Source organism: Pongo pygmaeus, chromosome 12, assembly GCF_028885625.2.
Source record: "Pongo pygmaeus isolate AG05252 chromosome 12, NHGRI_mPonPyg2-v2.0_pri, whole genome shotgun sequence".
NCBI lineage: Eukaryota > Metazoa > Chordata > Mammalia > Primates > Hominidae > Pongo > Pongo pygmaeus.
Genome location: NC_072385.2, coordinates 87,344,686 through 87,367,353, shown reverse-complemented (window position 1 = coordinate 87,367,353; position 22,668 = coordinate 87,344,686). Strand labels below are relative to the sequence as shown.

Here is a 22,668-nt window from a genome sequence, read left to right as displayed (position 1 = left end):
TGTGGAGGTGTCATCTAGTGGTGAAAGAGGTAACTGTGAAGGAAGCCAGGTCGTCAGGGAGATAGAAGCCAAGCCTTTCTAATTATCATATAATCCTACTGCGATTTTGTCAGTTGTAGGAGTCTTCTGTATCTTAGAAATAAATTATAAAACCAAATTATGTGGATAGGAGCAGTATCACCAGGGGAAGAGGTTTCAAAATTACAGTAAAAATTTCAAATCAACAAAGAGGGTCATACAATTTTTACAGGTAAAGAACTTTAGGGCAACCCTGTTTTGTCATTGGATTTAGGGAACATAGGACATATTAATATCAGGAGTTACAGTTTAATAAAGATGCCTACATTCCAAGTTCTGTGGATAAATTATGTTTTTGTACAAAGAAGTTGAGAATAAATAAAAATGGTAAAAGTGAGGGAAAGGTTGAGGATCCTAAAGATAATGTCAGTAAGAAGATCTATAAAGAGCCATAAGTGGTAAAACACACACACAACCTTCCTATGTATACACTTACCCCCACAGGTACCCTGTAACACTCCACAGACAGGATAGAAATGGATTTCCCGTTAATTACAGAGCTGGTTGTATAGATTTCATATAACCATGTAGTATTTGAGGAAAACACAAGGCTTAAGTACTGTTTAAAGCAAACAAAATCTAGATGAAAATATATTAAAACCAACCGAAGGCACTGAAATCTGAGTTAGTGAACAGTGTAGATATTAGTAAGGAAACGCGCTGTCAAATCTTATAAGCACATATAGAAACCAAAATGAGATAAATCACAGGGTGCTGAGGAGAGGCGATGGGCAGAGTGTGGAAGGAAAGCAAGCCAACTTGAAGTATTTATTAGCAGATACATTCTTTGGAAAACAAATAGGTGGTTACGAAGTACTTAAAACTTTCATCCTCTTAAACAGTATAAATACTCTCTCACCATCTTGCTTACATGATTAATTTACCTAGCAAATCCTTTACTCGTGTAGGGAACAGGGGTAAAAACTGCAGCCAGATCTTGCGTGACTCCAGGCAGTGGCATCTGAAGTCAAGCACCGTGGCGCTGCACCGCACGTGGACGGGTGTTGGCGATTACACGCGGGGAAGAAGAGCGAGCCTTCTCAGGCCTGTGGGTGGATTTCTTTCTGCCACTTGAGGTGGCAGCACTCACGCTGTAGCCAAGAGAATAATTTTTTTGCGAGCACTCTGCTGTAGGTGGTGTATTTTGAACAGAGCTTCTAAACAGTTTTGAGAGTAAAGAGCAATGAATCATTCATTTTACATTTTGAAGGCACATCTCACTCTGAAGTCCAGAGCTCAGAGAGCTGACCCACATATTTACTTGGGGTAACACCAACTTCAGAATTTAACAACCCCCTTTAAAGCTGTATTTTCTATTTCCTTTCATCCTTCCTCTGCCTCCTTGTGGCTGCCTATCTATCTGCATCTCTCTCCTCATTGCATCCTTGGTCTGCTGTTTTTTGACTTTATTATTAAAAAGTATCCTCTGTTCTTATGTTTGAAATCTGGTGAATTAAGTCCTTGTACATTTCTCTCTTCTCTTAGAACAGCCCTACTGAGTTGACTTTTAAATTTATGGGTGACCTCAAACTGATTTTCTTTTTCCCAGTGAGTCAGGGGTCCTTAATTAGAAAGAAAGAAAAAAAAATAGTTCCCTGGCCCCTGATGGAGAGAGCAGATGAACCTGTGTTATCACAGCCCAGCTCGGAAGGCTTGTCTGGAGCCTGGGGGAAATGAGTGGGGAAGGCCCTTGTGTGCCGTAGGAGCGACCTTATAAACAAGCTCGGTTCATTAACCTCCCCACTGGCGTCTACGTGCCTGCACATGGGGGCGAATGACCATGAGCTTTAAGTTGGGGTTTCCTGGCTTTGTGAAGTTTGACAACTCAAATGTTCTTCAATTGTGTTTGGGATGTGGTGTATTTCCCAGTTTTTATAGTAGTCTGTTTAAAGGAATGAAGAAAGACATTAAATATTTATTTTAGTTGACAAGATAAATGAAAGCTGCTACTGGGAAGATATCTGGCAGTTCTGAAATCTAGGTTTGTTTTTCCACTTCCAAAACATGCCCATTGTATGCCTTTGAATGGATGATACATTAATTAGATAAACATTTTATTATGAGGCAGATTATAATAAACATCTACTTTGAACATTTTAATTTAAAGATTCTAATCTCGAAAGGAAATTTAATTCCTTCAGAGAGTAGAAAGACATCTTTCCTAGAATGCCAGTAGACTCATTTTGGAGGGTGTCTAGAAAACTCTAGACCTGCCCAGGAACAGAAGCAGTTTATCTGGCAAGTCAGTGAGCCTGTAGATGGCCAGCCCATTGTCAGCAGGACTCACTCATGCAGTTCTAGTTCCCAGGCGAAGCTTGAAAGTCATCCGACCCAGGAGCGAAGCTAGTTGATCGTAGGACCAGCACTGTTCTGTCTCCTTGTTCCCCCCAGTCTCCACCTTTGCCAAGGTGTACTTGGGCGCCAGCCCCAGGGTCAGGTTGCCAGATAATGTATCCATTGCTAATGAGTTCAGAGACCTCTCTGCTCAGGGCCAAGCGAGGGGACAGATCCTTCTGCTCTGAGACTGGCTGGCTGGCACAAATGAGCTGCTGGGATCTCACTGGAGAAATCTCCACTGGGCTGAATCAGCTGAGACCTAAGCCTCTCAGCCCTGTTGAGCTGCTCCTTGTTTGACAAAGGCTTTAACCCCCAAATTCTCACCCAAGCAGAGAACTTGCCTCTTCTCTGCCCACTTCAAAACCAGATGCCTTACAGAATGAAGAAAGGATGGACAGAATATCATGACAGGTTCTGTGTGTGTGTGCGTGTGTGAGTGTGTGTGCGTGCATGTGTGTGCACACACATTGAGACAGTTAATCATATTATTCTAGAAAGAAAAGTAGATCCTTAGTGCCCAGGTTCCTTAACAGTGCTGGGATAAGCAGGTGTCTGTTTGTACCGTAGGTTCAAAGAGAAAATCAATCTACTGGTCAGCTGTTGAGGTTTTTACTAAGTACCCGTTATAGAGGAAGCAAAAGGAGAAAGTGGTCCCGGAGTTCAGGGGTTGACAGCCTAGGATGTGAGGAGACAAATGCATAATTTTCTGTAATATTGTGCATACTCCTTAGGACTTCATGAGAGACGTCGTGCTGGAGGAATTGGAGAGGGCTCTGTGGAGAAGATGAGGCTTTAGCTGGTCCTGGAGGTGTCAGGGCTTGGAGAAGAGGGGAGAAGAAAAGGCATAAAGCTTCTGCAGCAAGAATGAGTTTTCCAGGCATGGGGAACTGAGGGGAGAGGGGTCTTCCGTGACAGAGGGTGCATAACATTTTACAGATGAGTTGAAAATCAAATTGCTCAAAAGGTGGAGAGTAGGTTCCGGGGGGACTTGGAAGTTAGGCAGCATTTACTGTTGGTGTGGTTGGCAAAAGTGAAAGCTGTAGATACTTAAATAGGAGTATGGCAGGATGCAAGTAGTATTTTAGGGCAATTTGGTCTGACAGACGTATGCAAGTTGACCTGTTTGGGGGGTGGGTTTAGAGCAGAGACAGGAAATAAGGAGCCACTGCTTCTGCTTTCTGCTTCTGCTTTCCTCTCCGTGTTACTGATCCCCTACAAGGATAAGTTATAGGACTCTATTTCTAGTTCTAGATCCCTGAGGAATCGCCACGCTGACTTCCACAATGGTTGAACTAGTTTACAGTCCCACCAGTAAACTATCGCAAGGACAAAAAACCAAACACCGCATGTTCTCACTCATAGATGGGAATTGAACAATGAGAACACATGGACACAGGAAGGGGAACATCACACTCTGGGGACTGTTGTGGAGTGGGGGGAGGGGGGAGGGATAGCATTAGGAGATATACCTAATGCTAAATGGCGAGTTAATGGGTGCAGCACACCAGCATGGCACATGTATACATATGTAACTGACCTGCACATTGTGCACATGTACCCTAAAACTTAAAGTATAATAATAATTAAAAAAAAGAAAAAAAAATTATAGGACTGTATCCAGGAGTCATGCCTTCTGAAGTAGAATTGTAATAATGAGACTGTGGCATCACTTCTAACTTGTGATAGGCCAAGTAAACAAGACAGTGAAGCCATTATTTAAAGTTTGTGAGAGCACCAAGATTTTGAGAGATAATATGGAGGTATTATATAGCCTAGGATAGGACATGATATTGGGTAAAGCGGCCAACCTGGTGGTTCTTAGGCAGGGCTTTGTTTATTTTAGTGATTCCAGCACAGAACAAAGGGTCCTAAGAGTGTTAAGTGATTCTTCATGGTTCTCCACATTTGCCCTTTCCTCTGCCCACTTCCCATCAAAACCAGATACCTTACAGAATGAAGAAAGGGACACTGAAATGACAGCCAGTGGTGTCATCTCAGAGCTGCCTATTAGAGTATAATAAGGCACATTTCTATGACTGTGATTTAATATTTCTTCCTCTCAGCACCTCCTTGCCTCCCTCATTTCCTTGAAATGTGAGGGACAAGTAGAAAAAGCCATGGAAGGCAGATCTGGTGTCCGAGGGCACCTGAGGTCACAGGCAGGACCTGCAGAAAAGTGAAGGTTTAAGCACAGACGGGTTCTGCATGCCTGGACTCCCTCTCACATGCTGGTTGACACAGAGACAAAGGTGGCTCTACCTGGGGCCACATAATTTTCATGTTTCATTTATACTGCCTTCTACTAGAATGAGCTTGACGTAGCAACTGGAGGCCCCAGTTTTCATTCTTGCTGTGTCCCTGGACACCTGTGTAGGCATTGAGCAAATTGTCTGCCCTTCCTGGATGTCTACTCCCTCATCTGTAAAAACTTGGGGTGAGCCCCTTCCAGTGGTTCTTGGAGAACAGACATATGTGTGTACCGGGGTGGTGGGGAGAGGGAGTCCTCAGAACTGGTGCTTTTCTCTCCTCCCAAACATGGCTTCAGGAAGGGCAGGAACGACAGGGGTTTGGTTAAACCTGCAATTGTAGATTGAGCACAGTGTTCTTTTGCTTGGATACATGGTACAACAAGAAAGTCTGGATTGTGTTCATCTGCATGTGTGTGTTTGATTTGCCTTCTGCGGTTAGCTCCTGCCCACATGCTGTGCTAAGTTAATATGGTCTTTCTTCCTTACATGCTGCCTTTTTAAAAACTCAGAATCACAGAACTGATTGGTTACCACCCTGAGGAGCTGCTTGGCCGCTCAGCCTATGAATTCTACCATGCGCTAGACTCCGAGAACATGACCAAGAGTCACCAGAACTGTGAGTCCCAGGAGTGCCCCTTGTGGCTTCCTTGTGTCTGTGGTATCTGGCCTTGAGTGGGGTGTGACTGGTGAGACAGAAGACCAGGTCACTTCCTCCACAGAGCTGCTGTCTTGTGTGGCAGACAAGACTCATGCCCTCAAGATGGTTAGAAAACCAAGGCTGCCACCACCCTATAGAGTCCTTCGTGCAAATTAGAAAAAGGACACTTCCTCCAGGGAGACACACCCGTGCCAAGGTACACAGCTGAGACAGTGGAGGGTGGGTTGAATCTCAGTCCCCCATACCACCTCTACGGAGTGCCTGTGTGCAGTCAGTGGTTTGCACACCCTATGGGACAGCACTGTAGAGAGTAAAATAATTCAACATATCATCAACGTGGGTGCATGCTGTAGATTCAAGTACGTACATTCACAGAAGAGGAGGGCAGGGGGAGTTGAGGAAAGGACACTTGAGTTGGACCTTGAAGGATCGGGGAGGCTTAGGCTGAACAGAGGGGAAAGTATTATGGGTCCAACTTAACACATGTGTTGAGGTAGGCCACAGTTCTCAGAGAGCTTGCTTGCTGGATCAAGGGAGCTTTAGAAAAGGCTGTCCAGGCAACCCAGGGATGGCGTATGGAAACTCTGCTTTGCAGTTTGAAAGAAGCCCGAGTTATGTAAGGACTCTGGAAGAGGGCTTCCCGATAGAACTTTCTGCAGTGGAAATGTTCTTGAAATGTGGCTAGAGAAACCGAGGAACTGAACTTTATACAATGTAGTTTTAATTAATTTAAATGTAAATATCCACACTTGGCTTGTAGCTACCATATTGGACAGAGAAGTTCTAGAATGTATCCTTGGCCATGTTCCCAATTCAGGCTTCCTATAGGCAGGTGATCCAGGACCATTACCTTGAATCCATGCAACTCATCACTGTGCAAGGGCTCTGGGCCTATAACCCTGTACTTGGCCCACTGGGGGTGATATAAATTGGTAGAATTGATTCCTGCCCTAAGTGATCTTATTTCTGAGGAAAAAAAGAGGACTGTGGGCTCCTTGGGAACAAGTGGCTCATATCTTTAACCTCAGTATCTAGCATAGCGCCTGGTACAGAACAGGCACTAAATGCACTACATAAACCCATGGGCAAGACTATATTTGGAAAAGAATGCTTCAAAACAAGTCCCACAGTGGTGCAGACAGTGGTGCTGAGAGGATTATGGGAGGATTGAAAATGGGTAAAGTAAGTCTGAGAAGATTCCCAATGGCCCTGCTGGCAATGGAGAAAATGGAAGTGCAGCCATTTGTTCATGGTTCCATCTACCCCAAGGCTAGGACAGCCAAGTTCAGAGCAGCCAACAGAGTCACAACCCCACAAGCTGTATGTGAACATGGTTAACCCACTCTTAAGGAGTGAGATCTTTTCTTTTATTCGTTCCTCTGCCTCTTCCTCATGGCTTTTGGGTTTGATTTGACAGGACAACAGGGCCCACTATGATATCTCAGAGAAGTTTCTCACTGTGCTCTCTGGCAAACACACACACACACACACACACACACACACACACACACACACAAAACAACCTAGATTCAGCCCCACACAGGAACCCAGAGATGGGGTAGGAGTGGAGGTACTCTTTCATGCCAGTGAATGTGACCCCACCTTAGCCTGCCCAAGCTTTGAAATTGTAACATCTGGTTCCAGCCTTCCCTTTGGGATTCCTTCATGCTTCCTGGTCCCTGAGGGGTTCCTGTTTTCAATGGCAGGTGACAGAATCATCCAGGCACTGGGACTTAGCGGCCCAGGCTCTGGCCCAGCCGACCCACTGATTCCCTAGGGCCTGGATTTCTGGACCTTCCTGACTTTAGATGTAAAACTGGGGAAAAGTCTAGCCTTCCTTCCAAGCTAAGGGTGAAGCCAAAGCAAGGGACGAATGTAAAAATTTCTGGGAATTCTTGGAGGACAGTATTGTCTTTTATCTTCTAGGATGGGAAAGCAGAAGAAGCTACTGTCAAAGGAAAGAAAAATTGTGACTTCTGACTAGGCATATAGGAAGGATTTTCCCTCTTGTTCTTCTTAGAACATCTTCAATCCATAAAAAGGGCTAGGATAAAAATGGTTTATGTTTTCTGATGACTCTAGGGAAAATAAGGTGCTTTTTACTGAATCCATGTATTTACTTCTTGGGCACACTGAAAGGTAACTCACAGCCCAAATAGAAATCACAGGCTCTCTCTCCCCCGATGGAGCCAAGTAAAGCCGCCCTGAGCTCAGAAACCCATAGCTAGCAAAGGGACAAGCCCACTTCCAGCAAAGGGAAATCTGCATGGGTTGGAAATTGGATTAATGACAGTTATGACAGGAGCTTGCCCCTTGCCCCCGACCGCTGTCTCTCATTTGTCCTTGAGGTTTTGCAAATAAAGTTTCACTACAGACTGACACACATGCTCTAGAATAACCGGAGGCTCAGGTTTGAGACAGGTCCAGATTCACACACTGGGGTCCCCCATTTACACACGTGTATGTCTTAGCCTGTTAAAGGTTTACCGTTGAAATGCCTGGAGAAGTTCAACTAGATTTAGATCATTGAAAGCTGTAATTTCCAAATGGATTAATAATTTATACACTGTTACTCTGGGGGTGAGGTTAGGGGTCAGTTTCCCTTTGTTATATGAGGATATTATGTGCTCTTAGGCTTTTTATGGCCTTTAATCTTATTTTCCTATCTATTAAGTAGCAGGCCCTTCACCAAGGCTGGCATTAATGACCAGATGATTAGAAAGCTGGCGTTAATTATATTCTACTGACAGAGCAGGCCCTTGCCTGCAATTGTTAGAAATGCAGTTAAAACCTTTGCTTGCTGCACTGTTTGATCAAAAAGAGTAAGAGCCCTGAATTTGGTTTGCATTAAGGACCATCTAAATAAGTTAAATACAGGCACTTGAAATTGTGCAAGAATCATTTTACTGCAGCAGAGGAGCCTCAGTGGCACAGATAAAGGGAGAGCAGAGAGGATAAAAGTTATTTCCTTGGTTGAGTCCATGATGGTTTAGGACAGTGACAGCAGCAAATTTGGTTTTCCCAGTGATTTGTGGACCCAGGTAATAAAGAGACCATTGCACTAGGAGCCACAAGACGTGTTGTGTAGCTCAGACTCTGTCACTATTGTCTTGTAAGCTGTGAAGCAAATCATAACCCTCTGGCTTTAGTTTCCTCATGTTAAAAGAAAATACTTATCGTCCCTGTGGCACAAGATCTCATTTAAAAGATCAGAGAAGATGATACAACCACTTTGGAAATAATTTGGCAGCTTCCTATAAACATATACTTTACATGTAACCCAGCAATTGCACTCCTAGCTGCACCCACGAGAAATGAAAATATGTCCATACAAAGATTTATACACAAATGTTTATAGCAACTTTATTCATAATAACCAAAAACTGAAAACAACTCAAGCATCCATCAACAGGCAGATGGATAAACAAATTATGGTATGTCCATGCATAATACAACAGAATACAACTCACTGATGAAAAGGAATAAACCACAAATGCCTGCAACGCCATGATGAATCTCAAAACATGCCGAGTGTAGAGAAGCCAGACACAAGAGTAGATACTCCTATACAATTCCACTTACATGGAAATCTAGAAAAGACAATTCGAATATATAGTGGCAAAAAGCAGAAGAGTAGTTGCCTGGAACCAGGGTGGGAATGAAGATTAACTGCCTAGAGGCATAAAAAATGGGGTGGTGGGGCGGTGATGGAAAAGTTCTACGCGTTCACTGTACCTTTGTCAAAACTTGTTGAACTGTATACTTCAAATGGGTGTGTGTTTTATTGAAGGTAAATTTGACCCCAATAACATAACATGTATTTTTAAAAATTAAGAGCAAACAGAAAAAGCTTAGACTAGGAACCTTTAATTTGAACTATAATTCTGTCTACTGTTTCCACTGAGGTGGTCTTTCAGCAAATCAGTAGTTTTAAGCCTCAGTTTCTTCAGCTGTAAAGTGGGAATAACAACAGGCACCCCATGGTGTTGCCTATGAAATGCAGTGATGATGACCTAATCCTTAGTGAGCGCCCCATGTGCCAGGCACTGTTCTAAATGCTTTGCAGAAACGAATCATCTTATCAGATAGTTTTGAACACTGCAAAGCACTATACAAATGTAAGTTACAGGAATTCTTGCACTTTGCAGGTGCCTGTTAAATTTTGAAGAAGAAAGCAAAACATAAGTGTAAAGGATTACTAAACTGCACTAGTATGAAGAGAGCCATGTTCCTCAGCTGTACAGGGCTGATGAATGGGAGGCCTGCGAGCCTACCAGGAGAACCGGGGAGACTCTCTGTCTACAGAGAACCTGGATATCCTCCCAAGTGGCCCCTCATGAGACTATCTACCAACGTGTAACAAATTGTCTGTGACAGGCCATGGGCATAATATGTATTAGTGTCTCTAAGAAAGAGGTGGCTTTTCCTATACAAAATTTGTTGGTGACAGTCAGTCAACACTTATGTACCTGATGAGCCATGTGGGTACATTCGATCCTCAGTACAAATAGCAGTGGTATACTGGGTAGCTAATGATGACAGTTATTACCATTACTACTATTATTATCAATATCCTGTTTTGCAGAGGAGGAGACCAAAACCAAGAAGGATTGTTCCTTTCCCCAAATCCCTAAGCTAGCAAGATTTCCCGATCCTCCCTCCATGCCCTTTCCTAATGTCTCTGTGATTTGGGAGCTTCTGAGCTGGAGTTCTGTAAATTCCCAAGGAATGGGCAGCTCAGAAAAATACCAAAAATTCTAACATTATTAGACTTTAAAGATATTTACTGATTCCTTTTGAATGGCAGCAGATGGAACATTCTGGACTGGGGAAGGACAGTTTGTGATGTGAAACCCTTCCCCAAGGTACACAATAAAAGCATTTTTAAATGAACAGTTAGTTGAACAATCTAGAAGAGGAAAAACCTCATAAGTAGGAAGCCTAGCTGGGCAGTTGGGAGAAGGAGTGTAAGAGATTTATTACAGCTTATTAAGAGACTGTGTATGGGCTGCCAGGGTCCCAGCTCTTTCTCAACCCCAACTGAGAAAGGGTGGAGTGGTTTGCCTCTGCCTTTGCTGTGGGTCGCAAACCTTCAATGGCCCAAAAGGTGGCAAGCCTGACAGATGACCTGGAAAAATCAAGGATATCAATGTTTTAAATGCTTTTATTCATAAGCAGGGTATTGGTGGTGGGTCTGCTGCAAAAAAAAAAAAAAAAAAAAAAAAAACTGCCCTGAGGTCAGGCTTTCTCCAAGCTGCTTAGAAGTCCCCCCACCTGGAGTGCTTGACAGGGGATGGCGCTCCTTACCCAGTGTGAAGGGGCTTCTTCTCATTGAACCCCATGAAGAAAGTAAGGCAGGTTCTGGTCTTGGTTCTGCTAATAGCTGAGCTGGTCTGTAAGCCTGACTTGTCCAGGGATTGGTGATGGGCCACTGCAAAGCTGCATAGTGAGTGGGTCCCTCCCTCAGTAGACAGCCTTGGGCAAGTATTTCACCTCTTCTCACCTCTTTTTCCTATATTTAAAATGAAGAGTTGGCTGAGGTGATCCCTAAGCTCCCTCCCAGGTCACTCTCCCTGGTCCTCACTGTCCTGGTGCCCTGTTCTGTCTGTTCCCCTGCAGATTAGACTGCCCTCCCATGGGATCTACTGAGCCTGTGGTGCACACCCCTGCCCCACTTCCCTAAGCTCAGCTCTGTTTCTCCTCCCCTAGTGTGCACCAAGGGTCAGGTAGTAAGTGGCCAGTACCGGATGCTCGCAAAGCATGGGGGCTATGTGTGGCTGGAGACCCAGGGGACGGTCATCTACAACCCTCGCAACCTGCAGCCCCAGTGCATCATGTGTGTCAACTACGTCCTGAGGTAAGCGTGTGAAGGCTGGCGGGCCTTGGTGCAGGGTATGTGGGGGTGCCCAAGCTTCCCAGACTGAGGATGACAGGCCTAGGAGATGCCAGGCCTCTCAGCGCCCTGGGCACCACCTCAGGGAGCTCTTGCAGGGCTAACCCTAGTGACTGAGAGGACTTCCTGTGGATGTCTTGGAACAGTGGGATACTGGGTTGGGATTTTTTTTCTGCCCTTTCCCTGTCATCTGTGATTTATGCCATGCATCTGACCCAGGTGGGGAGGCAGATAGCACACAATAGTCAATATTTTCTGAATGAGGAAAAAGGAAAGAGAATTGCTCATGCTTTTGGGAAAAAAAGATGTCATGCCTTCACTCTATAGTACCTGGAAAGTAAGCTAGAGGAAGTCATTTCTAGTTGTTTCTAGAAACAGAGAAAAAAGCATTCAGGCCTCATATATACCACCCCACTCAAGTGCAATAATATTTAATACAACAGGATCCGAAACAGACATACATTCAGAGGATACCTCTGTTGTCACTACGTCCATGGCTCACACACTTCTATTGTGTGGTTCTTTATAAGATGCCAGTGCCTGGAGTCCTACCCATTTTTTGTCGGAGAGCTTAGCTGTGAGGGTTTCCATGCATGTAGGGGAGCAGAATTTTTCTAGAAAATGTGGAAAGTCTGAATGGCTCTTTTCCCCCCATTAGTGAGATTGAGAAGAATGATGTGGTGTTCTCCATGGACCAGACTGAATCCCTGTTCAAGCCCCACCTGATGGCCATGAACAGCATCTTTGATAGCAGTGGCAAGGGGGCTGTGTCTGAGAAGAGTAACTTCCTATTCACCAAGCTAAAGGAGGAGCCCGAGGAGCTGGCCCAGCTGGCTCCCACCCCAGGAGACGCCATCATCTCTCTGGATTTCGGTGGGTGCTTCTTAGCTAAGCCAGGCCCCTGGAACCCTGTTGGGGCTGGGAAGAGTTCTTACCATAACAGGCCTCCCTAGCTACAGCTTTTTCTTAACCAGAGCTACCCCAGCCCCTTCCCCAAGTCTTGTTACTCACCTATTAGAGGCCAGGCTCTGCTGAGCACAAAAGAACGCCACACGCTCCTGCCCTGATAAGACCATCCCATATCTGACCTCACCAAGTGCTGTACAAGGAAGGGTTAAGAGGACACCCCCCTGAGGAGTTGATTCTCCACCATGGGTGGTAAGAGTCTGAGATGAGAGGGAGGGGAGAGGTGAGGGATCTGCTCCGAGGCAACTTGGACACTGTCAAAGAGAAGGGGCAGATTCCTACCAGGGTCTGGAAGGACAGATTGCTTGTTCAGGCAGAGGGCTAAGTTGGAGTAACGTTGGGAAGGATAATTCCAAAAACACAGAGAACATATTGAGGCCTGGGATTAAGCCCTCAAACCCACAACTTCATTAAAGTGTCTGCCTGTCCCTAGGGATGTAAGTCACTGGGGACCCCGGCAGGGTTTTCAGCCCTCAGCTGCGCCAATCCTGGAAACACCCTTAAAGCCCCATGCTCCCCAGTTAGCAACCCGCTGCCACCCTCTCCTGGCCTTGCTGTGGCTGCCGGAAGAGTGGTGCTCACCCTGGACTGTGTCAGCCCCTTTGAGATGTGTTCTACAGTGGCCACGTGAGGATTGCAGCTAAAGAGAATCTGAAACGCAGCGGGCCCTTGGCCAGTAGGTCTCACAGCTTGTTTTGTGGCAGTACTGAGGCAAATAGCTCAATAGGCCAATTCTCCTCTCCCTCTCATACCTTCCTTGTCTACCCTTCCGGATCTGCTCCTCAGGGAAGAGTGGCTCCTAATATATTTAGTCTCTGAAAATTAAATGTCCCAGGAGACTGTTCCGTTTAAAGGGAGTCTCTACATTGACTCATAGCCAGAGTCAAAGACCCCTGTGTTCCAGCTAAGCCCCGGGGTGTTGGGGGGGCCTATCTCCAGGCATGCCTTCCAGACCCTCTTAGGGCCTTCTCTGCAGTTTTTGGGCCTCGTCTGCCTTGGGGTGAGCCTGATGGTTGTGGGTGTTCACCTCCCAGGCCCTTGTCTCCACAGGGAATCAGAACTTCGAGGAGTCCTCAGCCTATGGCAAGGCCATCCTGCCCCCGAGCCAGCCATGGGCCACAGAGTTGAGGAGCCCCAGCACCCAGAGCGAGGCTGGGAGCCTGCCTGCCTTCACCGTGCCCCAGGCAGCTGCCCCGGGCAGCACCACCCCCAGTGCCACCAGCAGCAGCAGCTGCTCCACGGTGAGCAGCCCTCTTATGGCGAGGACACAGAGAGGGCTCCGTATGTATGACTGCTGCCAGATGGCTGAAGGGACATTTGGGACAGGTACTGTCCTTCTCCTTCTCAGGTTATCACAGAGCCCCCTAGAGTGGCCGTGACACTTACCTACCAGGTATCAGAGCTGTTTTCTTCCTTTTAGTGTTCATCCCCCAACCCCATTGAGATAAGCTCCTTGAAGGGCTTTGAGCCCCCAGCTCAGTCCCCATACAGGGTAGTAACATCCCGTATGTGGCATACAGCTGCACAGTTTGCACAGCCCTGCTGGCCACAGCCTGTATCCTGTTTGGTCCTCAAGACAGGACAACCTGTGAAGCGATAGTAGCCTCATTTTATGATGAGGAGACTGGAGTTTAGAGAGGTTGATGAATTGACCTAATTCATACAGCTTGTTAATTAGTGGCCCCTCTACAAATAGTTGTGTGGTGGAATGGAATTGAACCTTTGGGTCCAGGAATGTATTTCTTCTTCCATGCTGGACTTCTGGGGAGACCAGTGCCATATCTTTGACTCTGTCCCCCTCCTTCCTGGCCCCTAGCCCAATAGCCCTGAAGACTATTACACATCTTTGGATAACGACCTGAAGATTGAAGTGATTGAGAAGCTCTTCGCCATGGACACAGAGGCCAAGGACCAATGCAGTACCCAGGTAGGTGGCTGTGGAGATCAAGCTAGGGTGTGTGCCTGCCGTCTGGTGGACAACAAAGGCTCACATCCATTCTTGTAGCCTCTTCCCTTTGTTGCAAAGAGCCGTGGAGATGCTTGGCCAAGGCCCAGGTCCCCTAAACAGGTAGGGGTGCAGGGTAATGGAGCCTGTGGTCACCCCCTCCTCCCACTGTCAAATCCAGCTCTTCCAGCGTGTGTGTGTCCTACTTAGATAACTTTCTTAGTGCACATGAAAACCAAAATGATACCACTGCACCTTTCTTTAAACAGGCCCTACATTTAACAAGCATAGCCAGATGTATAAAACATGTATAAACATAGGGGACAATTAATCCCTTTATAAACACATTCATCTTGTGATTTTAAAAAAATAATCATTTTATGTGAAATGCACTTTAAAATAACATCTGTTTGACAATTTTTCATTTACATAAAACTTTTCAGGAACACATTTATTACATAAGGCCAATGTTCTTGCAAAAACTATGTAAACAAGGATAAGGTAGAGGGAGGGGTACGTGTTTTACAAAACCCCAGGGAAAACCATTAATCCCCCATTTGTCTTAGTCTTGAGTTCAACCAGATTTCTGCCTTGCCACTTAGTTTGTTTCTTGATCCTACTTGGCACAAATCCCAGCTACTCTGCAAAACATTCCCTATTTTAGCTTTTCTATCACCCTTCCTCCTCAGAACTCCTGTAGTATATATCATGTGGCACTTAATCACAGCTATCTGCTTCTGCTCCTTAACGATTGCTTAGTATTGCAGTCATTAGTCAGCTGACACCCAGTGAGGGTGTCAGTCTCTGAAGTTAGAAACTGTTTACCGCATCTGCTTGTATTCCCTGTAGCGTCCGTCATGATACTGCCACCCTAAGGGATGATCTGAGTATCTGCTGATTGGAACCACAGTCTGTGTCCCTGGGGTCTGGCTGTTACTCTGCGAGAGTCCACAGATGGACCTGGGTACTCACTGCTTGCTTAGGCCCATGCCAGCTTATAGGAGGGAGAAGAGGACAAAAAAAGGCCACAGTGTGCACCACAGTCCTAAGCATTGTAGGACAAGGACAACCACCACAGGCTGGAGTAGGCAGGGCTGACTCTGTGGAAGAGGGGCTGCCTCGGCTTCGAGAGAGAAGGCGGGCTCTGGACAGGTGGGATGGGGAGAGGAGAACGTTTCTCAATGTGCAGGGTGAAGAGGGGATAAACATGGGGGAAGGCTGGTACATGATACAAGGCCGTGTACATGACACAGCCAAGTCTGAGGTTTTCCTGATAGGCCCTAGGGAGCCAGTGGAGGTGTTTGAGCAGCACTGTGAAACAGTGCTTGAGATGAATGGCTCTGCAGGAGCTGAGTTGGAATAGTGTTTGTGAGGTCGTACCAACCCCCTTGCCTCTTTACCGGTGCTGTCTCCCCTCAGACGGATTTCAATGAGCTGGACTTGGAGACACTGGCACCCTATATCCCCATGGACGGGGAAGACTTCCAGCTAAGCCCCATCTGCCCCGAGGAGCGGCTCTTGGTGGAGAACCCACAGTCCACCCCCCAGCACTGCTTCAGTGCCATGACAAACATCTTCCAGCCACTGGCCCCTGTAGCCCCGCACAGTCCCTTCCTCCTGGACAAGTTTCAGCAGCAGCTGGAGAGCAAGAAGACAGAGCCCGAGCACCGGCCCATGTCCTCCATCTTCTTTGATGCCGGAAGCAAAGCATCCCTGCCACCGTGCTGTGGCCAGGCCAGCACCCCTCTCTCTTCCATGGGGGGCAGATCCAATACCCAGTGGCCCCCAGATCCACCATTACATTTTGGGCCCACAAAGTGGGCCGTCGGGGATCAGCGCACAGAGTTCTTGGGAGCAGCGCCGTTGGGGCCCCCTGTCTCCCCACCCCATGTCTCCACCTTCAAGACAAGGTAAGTGGCAGATACTCAGCTGTACCAGCAGGGCCGTGCTGGGCAGGGTGGAACAGAGAGGCACCCACTAGTAAGATAGCTGGACCCCCAGGGAGGCCCCTGCCCCTCTCCACATCCATCTGATACCCCATTTAGCCCTTCTCTGAGCTCAGACTTTGGGGAATCACCTCAAGCCCTGTGAGGCCTCGTGTAGGATGGGTTTTTATCTGGGCTGCCACTGAGGGCAGGCAAAGAAGTGGCTTGTTGAGAGCCCTGTACCTCAGTGTCTCCTTTCGGACCACCACCAGAGTGCCTTTCTTATCTCGGTTCATCATCTGAGCCACACTGAAAATTGAGTGATGATTTTCCCTGGCTGAAAAAATCAAAAAGATGCCCATGCCTCCCCCTTGCCTTTTGACTGCCCCCGGGTCCTCACCACTGCAGCCTCTCCCAGCTGTGCCCAGGCTCCAGAACTGCCTTCCCATCTCCCCAGCATGCTCATTTCACCAGCTGAGAGCTCACTGGGCTAAGCCACAGTGGTTGGTACATGACCTGCCACTCCCAGGGGCCGCTGGTAGTTGCCCTTTATAGAGCAGCCTAACTAGTTTTCAGTGGGAGCAAAAGGCAGAGGAGAGATGGGACAGAAGAAACCCTCCAAAGACTAACATTGCCCAGCCAGGCAGCCATCCCCCAGACCAGGAGGCTCGAGCCCTTCAGCATCTTATAGCTGAGGAAGGAGACAGAGCTCGAGCTTGGCCTGCAGGTGCACAACGTGCCTCTGAGACTCTGCCTTTTGGGTCTTTGAGTCATCACAGGCATAAGCACTGGGACTGGAAGGGCCCCTAAGATGAGAAGGCACTGAGTGGCATGTGGCTCCAGACTCCCTCATAGCCTGCTCTCTCGGGCTTGGCAGGTCTGCAAAGGGTTTTGGGGCTCGAGGCCCAGATGTGCTGAGTCCGGCCATGGTAGCCCTCTCCAACAAGCTGAAGCTGAAGCGACAGCTGGAGTATGAAGAGCAAGCCTTCCAGGACCTCAGCGGGGTGAGTCATCCCAACTGGCCACAGGGGCCTCTCCGCAGCCCTTAGGGAACCCAGGGCTGCTGAGAGGGGTGGGGATGTGGCCCTTCCAAGCCAGCAAGTGCCAGCCCTGTTCCAGGCCCACCCAACCCACCCAGTCTGGGGACCTGATTCTCTGGCCCTTTCCCCTTTCCATCTGCCCTTCTTACTCCCAGGGGGACCCACCTGGTGGCAGCACCTCACATTTGATGTGGAAACGGATGAAGAACCTCAGGGGTGGGAGCTGCCCTTTGATGCCGGACAAGCCACTGAGTGCAAATGTCCCCAATGGTGAGCAGCGGCCACAGGCCTGGGCCTCCCGGGGGTTCTGGTGGAAGGACTGGGGCTCGGGAGCCCATCCTGGTTCTTCCATTCACCACAGGCCGTACCTGCCTCTCTGAGCCTTGTTAGGATGGGGCGATGTCCTCTGTCCCTCCCGCAGTCCCACACACCCAACTTTTCCATTTCCACTCTGACTTAGATGACGCCATCAGAGGGTCCTGAAGGTTGGCTGTAGTTCTGGTGACTCTGAGCACCTTTTATAAAGGAAAGGGATGCTAGGGCTTCCTGGCCTCTCCCCTCCCTCAGGCCAATCACTCTCTGACTTTGGTCTTTCAGATAAGTTCACCCAAAACCCCATGAGGGGCCTGGGCCATCCCCTGAGACATCTGCCGCTGCCACAGCCTCCATCTGCCATCAGTCCCGGGGAGAATAGCAAGAGCAGGTTCCCCCCACAGTGCTACGCCACCCAGTACCAGGACTACAGCCTGTCGTCAGCCCACAAGGTGTCAGGTGGGTGTGCCCAGGATCTGTCACCCCCATCCCAGGATTTGATGCCGGGGGAAGCCCACGTCTACTTTTTTTCCCAGCGTCTGCACAGTGTCAGGCACAGGGAGGTGCTTGACTTGAAGTCACCTATACAGGGCTCAGGTCTCCTTGGATTTAGGGAACCTCCTCACACGTTCCTTGTGACATCAGTGACCAGGCCCCCCAGGGGGTGGGTCTGAGACACAGCTAAAAAACTCAAAACAAACTCAGGCTAGAATACTGAAGGAAAGAATCCAGACCACTACCGGCTGCCCAAAGAGGACTGAACACTGGGTTGGCCACCCCCAGAACACTGTACCACTGTTGACGACAGGAGCACTTTCAGAAGAAAGAGCGGGCGGCCACAGTGGTGAGGGCCTGTTGAAGAAGAGAAAGTTCAGAGAGAGAGAGAGTTGGGAAGGGGTCTGGGCAGAGGCAGGGGATCTCCCGTCTATGCAAGGATGAGCTTGCTGCGTGGAGAAGGGAGTGCTCCTTCCCTGGGGCTGTAGAGGGAACCCTACCATGATCAGGTGCCATCCAGGGCTCTTTCCACCCTGAGAATCCCGGAGCCTTGCCCCTTCCTCAGTTCTTCATGTGGATGTGTTTTGGGGTGTCACTCTGAATTCAGGCAGGTGCTGAGAACATGCCAAAACTTGCTGCAGGGAGAACATCCTGGAAAGCTCTGGTAGGCCCACCCCACTGGACTTGGTTCAACTGTAGGCACCGATGCCTGCCTTCAACCCTGGGCCACCTTCATCTTGACAGTATCTTGTGAAACATATATGTCTTCATGAGGTTTGTTTGGCCTAAAAATAATTCGTGGTTTATGGGAAAACATACATATATGTCTTCATGAGGTTTGTTTGGCCTGAAAATAATTCGTGGTTTATGGAAAAACATACCAGGCCCCTGTCCTAAAAGGCAATTTCCTCAGCAATAGAGTTTGGGGAAAGTTATAGTTCTGTGCTTCAGAGTCCAGGCTGTAGAACCACGAGACAGCCCTGGCTTAAATTCTGGCTCTGCTGTTGAGTTCAGTGACTGGTATATATTTATGTGCAGTAAGAGGTAGCCAGCACTATTCTTCCTGTTATGAAGCCCACAAATTACCTTGAATAGTGAAATCAAGGGAAAATCATATTCTTTTCAAAAGAGTTGAATCATATCATACTCTTTTCTGACCATGAATAAGAGGAGAAGTTAGCAAGGGATGGTGAGCAGGTATCCATTGATACTGTCCACAGGAGCAGTCAAGCTGGGGAGGCAGGCATGGACCCCAGCAAGGATCTGAGCTAGGAGGTGCAGGAGGGAATGGCCACTGGAACGAGGCTCTGCAGATGAGGGAAGGTGGGTGGGCATCTCACATCGGAGGGTCAGAATGCAGGGCTTCCAGGCTCTCTGCTGCCACCTAAGCCTTTCCTCCTTGGGATGGGGCCTGTGTGTGTGCTGGGAGTGTCTCCTCTGCCACTCCCTGGTCTGCCTCCTCAGCAGGAGAATAACACAGAGGCAAGAAGAAAGGACTGCTGAGGGTGGTGACCGGAAACTGGATTTTCAGACTCTTGAATCTTGAGGCAGTCTGTGTTTGTGTCTGTATGTATGTGTGTGTTCTGCATGTTCTGTGTATGTGAGCATAGGTGCCAGGTGGCTCAGAACTCCCTCTCAGCCTTTCCTCCCTGCTGCCAGGAGGCATGGGGTCAGCAACCCCAGGCTCTTCCTGAAGCTTCCACCTACCTGTGCTGCAGCCTGCACCTCACGCTTTCCTCTTTCTTGGGTCTCAGCACCCCACCTGAGGCAATGGTTCTGGAGGCGGACACGTTCCCCGAGCACGCAGCAGGCCATGGGACAGACACCACTGAAGGAGCAGAGTGAAATTAGGGCTGCCCTGTTGGTATCCCCCAGTCACAAAGAAGTAGACACTTTTCCAAATGTTCGATTTAGGCCTTTAAGTTATGGTACACCAACCCTTCTTTCAGGCATGGCAAGCCGGCTGCTCGGGCCCTCATTTGAGTCCTACCTGCTGCCCGAACTGACCAGATATGACTGTGAGGTGAACGTGCCCGTGCTGGGAAGCTCCACGCTCCTGCAAGGAGGGGACCTCCTAAGAGCCCTGGACCAGGCCACCTGAGCCAGGCCTTCCACCTGGGCAGCACCTCTGCCGACGCCGTCCCACCAGCTTCACTCTCTCCGTCTGTTTTTGCAACTAGGTATTTCTAATGCCAGCACACTATTTACAAGATGGACTTACCTGGCAGACTTGCCCAGGTCACCAAGCAGTGGCCTTTTTCTGAGATGCTCACTTTATTATCCCTATTTTTAAAGTACACAATTGTTTTACCTGTTCTGAAATGTTGTTAAATTTTGTAGGATTTTCTTCCTCCCCACCTTCAATTACTTCTAATTTATATTATCCATAGGTTTCTCTCCCTCCCTCTCCTTCTCACACACAACTGTCCATACTAACAAATTTGGTGCATGTCTGTTCTTCTGTAGGGAGAGCTTTAGCTTCATTTTACTAAAAAGATTCCTCGTTATTGTTGTTGCCAAAGAGAAACAAAAATGATTTTGCTTTCCAAGCTTGGTTTGTGGTGTCTCCCTCGCAGAGCCCTTCTCCTTTCTTTTTTAAAACTAATCATCATATTGTAAATTTCAGGTTTTTTTGGTTTAAGCTGACTCTTTGCTCTAATTTTGGAAAAAAAAGAAATGTGAAGGGTCAACTCCAACGTATGTGGTTATCTGTGAAAGTTGCACAGCGTGGCTTTTCCTGAACTGGTGTTTTTCCCCCGCATTTGGTGGATTTTTTATTATTATTCAAAAACATAACTGAGTTTTTTTAAAAGAGAAAATTTATATCTGGGTTAAGTGTTTGTTTATCATATATATGGGTACTTTGTAATATCTAAAAACTTAGAAACGGAAATGGAATCCTGCTCACAAAATCACTTTAAGATCTTTTCGAAGCTGTTAATTTTTCTTGGTGTTGTGGACACTGCAGACTTGTCCAGTGCTCCCACGGCCTGTACGGACACTATGGAAGGCCTCCCCGTCGGCTTTTTGCCATCTGTGATATGCCATAGGTGTGACAATCCGAGCAGTGGAGTCATTCAGCGGGAGCACTGCGCGCTATCCCCTCACGTTCTCTATGTACTATGTATGTATGTATTATTATTATTGCTGCCAAGAGGGTCTGATGGCACGTTGTGGGGTCAGAGGGTGGGGCGGGGAAGTGCTCTAACTTTTCTTAAGGTTTTGTTGCTAGCCCTTCAAGTGCACTGAGCTATGTGACTCGGATGGTCTTTCACACGGCACATTTGGACATTTCCAGAACTACCATGAGATGGTTTAGATGGGAATTCATGCAAATGAGGGGTCGGAAATGGTATAGTGACCCCGTCCACGTCCTCCACGCTCACGACCTTGGAGCCCCGTGGAGCTGGACTGAGGAGGAGGCTGCACAGCGGGAGAGCAGCTGGTCCAGACCAGCCCTGCAGCCCCCCTCAGCCGGCAGCCAGATGGCCCCGCCAGGCCTCCAGGGATGGCCCCTAGCCACAGGCCCTGGCTGAGGTCTGTGGGTCGGGCAGTGACATGTAGGTAGGAAGCACTGAAAACAGTGTTCCCAGAGCACTTTGCAACTCACTGGGTAAGAGGGATGACACCTCTGGTTTTTCAATACCAATTACATGGAACTTTTCTGTAATGGGTACAATGAAGAAGTTTCTAAAAACACACACAAAGCACATTGGGCCAACTATTTAGTAAGCCCGGATAGACTTATTGCCAAAAACAAAAAGTAGCTTTCAAAAGAAATTTAAGTTATCGGAGAAATTCCTTAGTCATGGTGTTGCGTAAATCATATTTTAGCTGCACAGAATTACCCCACACAGGGTGGCAGAACTTGAAGGGTCACTGACATGTAAATGCTGGGATTTGATTTCCTGTGTGTGTTGCCCTGGCATTAAGGGCATTTTACCCTTGCAGTTTTACTAAAACACTGAAAAATATTCCAAGCTTCATATTAACCCTACCTGTCAACGTAACGATTTCATGAACGTTATTATATTGTCGAATTCCTACTGACAACATTATAACTGTATGGGAGCTTAACTTTATAAGGAAATGTATTTTGACACTGGTATCTTATTAAAGTATTCTGATCCTACCACTGCTCGTGGCTCTTATTTCCTGTGGATTTATCATGGGCTATGCCAATGTAAAGTGAAGTATTTATTAAGTAGTTCATAGAAATTGAACATTAGCACAGACCTTTATGAGACTACTGAAGTGAGCTGATAAGACTGGTGAAGGAAAGACTGTGTTAAATACTTGGCAGTTGCCTAAGTCTGAAAATTCATATTGTATCTTCCATATTTCTGCAAGTATTTTTCTATCTATCTGCCTTGGGGCCATTCTTTGTATCCTATGGAGAACCCAAGGAAAGAAGTCATGGTCTCTGCTTTCAGAAAATTACATGAAGTCGTTTGAGAGCCACGCTGCTCTGTATATTCACATAGTGCACTTTGGGATGGAGGTCCCGAAGGGAAAGGGGCAGCCTGGGCATTAGGACTTCAATTTCGAGGCAGCTGGGCTGGAGTAGGGTCTTCCCAGGTAGATTGTGGTTGGGAAGAGCAGAGATCCCCTCGGCCAGAGACAGAGCACAGTGAAAGCCCAGAACTGGACATGAGCATGATATGTTTCCCAATTCAAATTTCACTTTTCCAAATCATGACCTGCTTGTGAGCAGACCGTTGTCTCCATGGAGAGATGGGGGCAAGGCGAGAGACCGTGCAGCAGCCTGTG

General features: G+C 47.5%; 1 protein-coding gene across 3 annotated transcripts in view; it reads left to right on the top strand.

Moving 5' to 3' along the window:
• The window catches only part of EPAS1 (endothelial PAS domain protein 1), an 89,725-nt gene extending 67,695 nt beyond the window's left edge, over nucleotides 1–22,030 (top strand). For 2 of the 3 annotated variants that reach the window (XM_054473222.2, XM_063649418.1), the window contains exons 7-16: nucleotides 5,174–5,280; nucleotides 11,032–11,179; nucleotides 11,874–12,088; nucleotides 13,232–13,422; nucleotides 13,998–14,108; nucleotides 15,546–16,036; nucleotides 16,929–17,055; nucleotides 17,247–17,361; nucleotides 17,689–17,862; nucleotides 19,848–22,030. In XM_054473222.2, coding sequence (XP_054329197.1) covers nucleotides 5,174–5,280; nucleotides 11,032–11,179; nucleotides 11,874–12,088; nucleotides 13,232–13,422; nucleotides 13,998–14,108; nucleotides 15,546–16,036; nucleotides 16,929–17,055; nucleotides 17,247–17,361; nucleotides 17,689–17,862; nucleotides 19,848–19,999 — 1,831 coding nt within the window. In that variant the 3' untranslated portion in view covers nucleotides 20,000–22,030. Of the gene's footprint in view, nucleotides 1–5,173; nucleotides 5,281–11,031; nucleotides 11,180–11,873; nucleotides 12,089–13,231; nucleotides 13,423–13,997; nucleotides 14,109–15,545; nucleotides 16,037–16,928; nucleotides 17,056–17,246; nucleotides 17,362–17,688 lie in introns of all 3 variants that reach the window. The other variant, XM_063649417.1, reaches the window with a different exon arrangement.
• Nucleotides 22,031–22,668: the final 638 nt, after the last annotated feature.